The sequence below is a fragment of the Penaeus monodon genome, chromosome 43 (genome assembly GCF_015228065.2).
Source record: "Penaeus monodon isolate SGIC_2016 chromosome 43, NSTDA_Pmon_1, whole genome shotgun sequence".
Lineage (NCBI taxonomy): Eukaryota > Metazoa > Arthropoda > Malacostraca > Decapoda > Penaeidae > Penaeus > Penaeus monodon.
This window is the reverse complement of record NC_051428.1, coordinates 5916552-5922663: the sequence shown is the minus strand read 5'-3', so window position 1 is coordinate 5922663 and position 6112 is coordinate 5916552. Positions and strand designations below refer to the sequence as shown.

Sequence of the window (6112 nt, the reverse complement as noted above, 5' to 3'; positions counted from 1 at the left end):
CGAACCGCCGACCCCTCGGATGAGAGGCCGACACGTTACCACTGTACTAGCCCGAGAGAGAGAGAGAGAGAGAGAGAGAGAGAGAGAGAGAGAGAGAGAAAACTCTCTGTTGCACATCACACCTGTTATTTTCTTCCATGCTCCCCATCCTGCCTGCATCCATTTCATAACTTTCCTCTCTGACCCACCATCCGCCTGCACAGTGGATCCCGAATACTTGAACTTTTCCATTTGTTTAACAACTTCATCTTGCATTTTTACTACCCTTTCCTCCCCTCATACACATCCTGCACCAGCCTGATGTATTTCTCCTCCACCTCCTTTAGCCGCAGACAATTCCACATTTCCTGCCTTGGGACCCAATCGTACACTTTCTCTAGGTCAATGAAGTTGCAGTGCAATCTTCTTGACCTTCTCTGTACTTTTCCATTACTTGACGGAGTGCAAATATCCATTGTACTTCTACTGGGCACGAAGCCGAATTGCTGCTCTGATACCTCCACCTTGCTCCTTAGCCTCTTGTCTATAATTCTGTGTGTGAGAGGTAAGTTTGATGCCCTGGGAGAGAGGCAGCCACTCTACTGCCTTTCTCCCCGTAGCCTTCCACGCTACACCAGTATGTCATCTGGTCCTATCGCTTCTCCCCTCTTTATCTGTTTCATGGACACTGTCACCCCTTTCTTCTTTCACTTCCTCTATCTCCCTTTCCTCTGCCACTTCTGTCTCCTGTTCTACCCTTGGGTTCTCTACGTTCATCAATTGTGGATAGTATTCCTTCCACCTTTCCCTTATCTGTGTGTCTTCTGTTGGTTCCTGTCACCTGTCCTTCACTATCTCTCACTCATATTGCTTGGTACACATCCTGTGTTTCCTTATTCATGTTTCGCTATCCTGATAGCTTTTCTTTGACCATCTTGCCCTTCTAGGCTACTATACAAATTCCTCGTACACTCAACTTTTGGCCTTCGCCACTTCTGTCTTAGTCTTTTTATTTGCCCTTTTATAGGCTGCAGTAGTCCCCTGGCACCTGTTTAGATCTTTTTCACCTTTCCTCTCTTTTCTTTGACTGCCTCTTGTACCTCAGTACACCACCACCAAGTCTCCTCTTTCTTCCCTTTCTTTCCCGAAGTATGTCCTAGTACTTCTCCTGTTTCTTGTACTACATTGCTCAATGTACTCGTCTTCTGCTCTTCCTCTTCCAGTTTTTTCTCCACTTCCTGCACAATCTTATGCCAAAGTTCCTCTTCGTTTAACTTCCACCAGAGCATTTCATCCTTACTTTACAGACCACCAGCTTATGCTGCTTGGCCACAGCTTCTTTTGGTAGAACATAGTAGTCCTTTACTTTCTGTCTTTCCTTTCTCCTGGGCAATGCTAATATAGGTTGCTCAATGAGTCAATTTTTCTGGAAGGTGTTAAATACTGTCATACTTTTTGCTGTTGTAAAGTCCACAATTTTGTCTCCTCCTTCATTCCACGTTCCAACCTAATACTCTCCTGTAATTTCTGTATCAACACTCCCTTCCCCAATGTGACTGCTGAGGTCCCCCGTGATCAACACCACCTCCGTATCCAGTATTTTCCTCATCGTGCCCCCAAACAGATCCCAGAAGTCATCTTTCTCCTCTTCTGTACACCCCATTTGAGGTGCATACATGCACACAATGTTGACCGTTGTTTCTGCTATCTCGATCTTTAGCCATCCCCAGACTTCCTGTTCACCTGTACCATCCCCTCTTTCATCTCTGGACTCAGCCTACTCCATTCCTCCTTTTGTCCTCTCCCATATACAGCTTATATCCATTTCCCAGCTCCTTGGCCTTCTGTCCTCTCCATCTAGTTTCTTGTACACACAGCACATCTATTTTCTTCCTCTCCATTAACATCCACTTCTTTTCCACTTCTGGTCAACTGAACCCACATTCAGCATTGCGATCACAAACGTTCCGTCTTCCACTTTTTTCTTCCTCCTTCCTCCCCTCTGAGCTATCTTCTTTAATCTTTCCAGCTCCAGGTAAGGTAGCCATTCTCCACTTCTCGCTGCTATACAGCCATGTTGCTGCGCATCACTTGTGGGGTATGCCCTAGCTTTATCTCTGTTCCACATCTTCATTGCGGTTTGGCACGTTTTTACGACCGGATGCCCTTCCTGCCGTCAACCCTGCCCATTTACACAGGTTTTGGCCCGGTGATGGAGGCACTGGATTGTGCGTCAATGTGTGGCTAAATACCACTAACAGATAATTATATGATTTGTATATTGTGTGTTATAGAACATGAGTAAGTGGCAAAATGAAATGAGGTTAGAATTTAAGATAGGAGTCACTAAAATGAATTCCTTAGTCTGTAAAAAAAAGTTATTTTGACTGTCATATTTATAACCAAATATTATATAATTGTTTTTCAATAAAGTATAAAAGAGAGAGTGAGAGAGAGAGAGACTCAGAGAGAGAGAGAGAGAGAGAGAGAGAGAAAGAGAGTGAGAGAGAGAAGGACAAAGAGACGGAGAGCGGAGAGAGAGAGAGAGAGAGAAAGAGAGAGAGAGAGAAAGAGAGAGAGAGAGAGAGAAGGAGGAGAGAGAGAGAAAGAGGAGAGAGAGAGAAAGAGAGGAGAGAGAGAGAAAGAGAGGAAGAAGGGGAGAGGGAGAGGAGAAAGAAGAGAGGGAGGGGAGAGGAGAGGGGGGGGGGAGAGAGAGGAGAGAGAGAGAGAGATTAGAGGGAGAGAGAGAGAGAGAGAGAGGGGAGAGAGAGGGGGGAGAGGAGAGAGAGAGGAGAGGGGAGAGGAGAAAAAGGGGAGGAGGGGAGAGAGAGGAGGGGGGAGGGGAGAGAGGAAAAGAGGAGAGAGGGGAAAAGAGAGGGGAGAGAGGGGAGAGAGGAAAGGGAGAGAGAGGAGGGGAGAGAGAGGGGAGGAGAGAGAGAGAGAGGAGAGAGAGAGAGAGGAAAAGAGAAGGGGAGAGGAGAGGGGAGGAGAGAGGGGGAAGGGGAGGAGAGAGGAGAGAAGGAGAGAGAGAGAGAGAGGGAGAAAAGGGGAGAGAGAAGGGGGAGGGGAGAGAGAGAGATTGAGAGAGAGAGGAGAGAGAGAGGAGGAAAGAGAGAGGAGAGAAAAAGAGAGGAGGGGAAAAAAAGGGGGAGGAGAGAAAGAGAGAGGAGAGGGAAAAGAGAGGAGGGGAAAAAGAGAGGAGAGAAAAAAAGGGGGGAAGAGAAAGGAAGGAGGGAGAGAGAAAGGGGAGAGAGGGAGAGAGGGAGAGGGGAGAGAGGGGGGGAAAAGGAAGGGGGAAAAGGGGGAAAAAGAAAGAAGAAAGAGAGAGAGAATGGGGGGAAAAGAAAAAGGGGGAAGGAAAAAAAAAAAAGGGGAGAGGGGGAGAGAGAGAGAGAGAGAGAGAGAGAGAGGGGGGAGAGCGGGGGGGGGAAGAGGAAGGGAAAGGGAAAGAGAAAGACAGAAAGAGAGAGAGAAGGGAGGGAGGGAGAGAAAGGAGGGGAGAGACAGGAAAGGTGAGAGAGGGAGAGAGAGAGAGAGAGAGAGATAGAGGAGAGGGGGAAAAAAGGGGAGAGATGAGAGAGAGAGAGAGAGAGAGAGAGAGAGAAGGGGGGAGAGGGGAGAGGTAGAGGGAGAGAGAGGAGAGAGAGAAAGAGAGGAGAGAGAGAGAGAGAGAAATAGAGAGAGAGGGGAGAGAGAAAAGGGGGGGGGGAGGGGGGAGGGAGAGAAATAGAAAGAGAGGGGGGGGGGAGGAAAAAGGGGGGAGGGTTTGGGGAAAAGGGAGGGAGGGGGGAGAGGGGGAGAGAAGAGGGAGAGAGGGGAAGGGGGGGAGGGGGAGAGAGAGGGGGGGAGAAGGGGGAGGAGAGAGGAGAAAGGGGGAGAAAAAGAGGGGAAAAGAGGGAGAAAGGAAGGGAGAGAGAGAGGGGGGAGGGGGAAAGAGAGGGGGGAGGGGGGGAGAGGGGAAGGGGGGGAGAGAGGAGAGAGGGGAGAGGGGAGAGGGAGAGGGAGAGGGAGAAAGAAAAAATTTGGGGGGGGGGGGGGAGGGGGGAGAGGGAGGGGGGAGGGAGGGGGGGGGGAGGGAGGAGGGGGGGGGGAGGGATTGGGGGGAAAGGGGGGGAGAGAGGAGAGACAGGGGGAGGGGGAAGGGAGAGCGAAGGGGGGGGGAGGGGGGAAAAGGGGAAAAGGGGGAGGGGAGAGGGGAGAGGAGAGGAAAAGGGAGGGAGGGAGGGAGGGGGGGGAAAAAGGGAGGGAGAGGAGGGGACGGGGGGGAGGGAGGGAGAGGAGGGAGAGGAGAAGAGAGAGAGGGTGGGAGGAAGGGGGGAGGGAGGGAAGGGGGGGGGGGAGGGGGGAGGGGGAAGGGGGGGGGAAGGGGGAGAAAAATAACAAAAAAAAGGGGGGGGAGGAGGGAGGGAGGGGGGGGAAAATTGTCCGAGGAAAAACTCGGGTGGGCAGGAAATAAAAAGGAAAAAACACAAAAAGTGGGGGGGAACCCCGAAGGGGAGAAGGAGGGGAGGGAAAGGGGGGAAACGGGAGAGCCCCCCCGGGGAGGGAGGGAAGGGGGGAAAACAAACACGAGCACGCTTTCATAATGTACGTGTATGAATGTGTACCGCCTTTTCTTTCTTTTTTTCTTTTTGTATGTGTGTGTGTGTGTATGTGTGGAAATGCAATGACTGACACACACACACACACTCACACCAAAAACACAAACATAAACATAAACACACACACAAAGGCAAACAAACACACACACATACATACACCTACACACGCAAACACAGCCATAGAACACATAACACATTTCTATCCGTAATAAATACAGTGACACTTCCTCCCAAACAAACAGTACACTCCTTCACCTCACGAAGAGAGGCATAAGCTGGGGTAGCTGCGCAATCCTTGGCCGAATCCGCTGGTTCCTCTTCTCGGGGAACCTGTGGTCGAGAGGAACCTTCCAGCCATGTCGAGGGAAGCGAGACACGTTTTCCAGCTTCCTTTCCACGCCTTCCCCGCGCACAGAGAGCAACACCTCCTCCTCACACGCTGCCATGACGGGACTACCAGCGGGTGCGCCCTTCTTGCCCGCATCAACAACGTCAACATCAGCTGGCCTCACCATTTTGTTTTATTTCTGTATTCAGGGAGAAAAGCTAGACTTGTGTGAGATTTTTAGGTACAAGGCTATTTTAGGCGTTGATATAAGCAATAAAGAGGTTTTCGAACGAAGGATAAAAAGTTTGAGGAGTAATATCGACATTTTGGTAATGTTTACACCTCACTGTGACGTCATCTTGGTGTGACGTCATATGGCGCGAATTTTTAAACCTACCAATCGACAGTTCTTGCAAGTGAAAGCGTTATTTCGTTAACTGATATGATCTCCCTCTATAATGTCTAGCCGCATTGTGCTCTGATATATCACGTAAACTCGTGCGAAAGGAGAATTCAGGAAAATATCTCTAAATCTACTGGATAGAACTGAATACTGCGAGACACTGTTAGTGATAATGTTACATATCTACAGTGCATATATATTTGCTTCAAGCATTTTAATACTGTATCTAATCAAGCAGGGAAGCTGAGTCTTTATCAACAAATAAATGCATACCCATGATTATATCTATATTTCTCTCCAAAGAATATTAATCATTCTAACTTTCAACATACCTTTCCATTCATCCCTGTATACATAGATATTTAAGAATATATATATATATATATATATATATATATATATATATATATATATATATATATATATATGCGCACTGTATATCCACACGAACACACAAACACACACACACACATACACACACACACACACACACACACACACACACACACACACACACACACACACACACACACACACACACACACATATAAACGGAATCCTCCGTATCTATAAAATGAAATGACTAAGAAAGAGAGAGACTTAACGATGGTCTTTGGTCCTGCTGTGAAGAGATTACACACTGATATCACGCACGCATACATTCGCATATATACCTGTATAGGATTTTGCATATATACACACACACGCGCGCACACACACACACACAGACACACACACACATAAACACACATAAACACGCACACACACACAACACACACACACAAACACACATAAACACGC

General features: G+C 48.4%; 1 protein-coding gene across 1 annotated transcript in view; it reads right to left on the bottom strand.

The window, feature by feature from the left end:
• The window catches only part of LOC119568440 (non-lysosomal glucosylceramidase-like), an 18093-nt gene extending 13057 nt beyond the window's left edge, over nt 1-5036 (bottom strand). Inside the window, exon 1 of the mRNA XM_037916968.1 lies at nt 4836-5036. Within this exon, the coding sequence (XP_037772896.1) occupies nt 4836-5026 (191 nt within the window). The 5' untranslated portion in view covers nt 5027-5036. The remainder of the gene's footprint in view (nt 1-4835) is intronic.
• Nucleotides 5037-6112: the final 1076 nt, after the last annotated feature.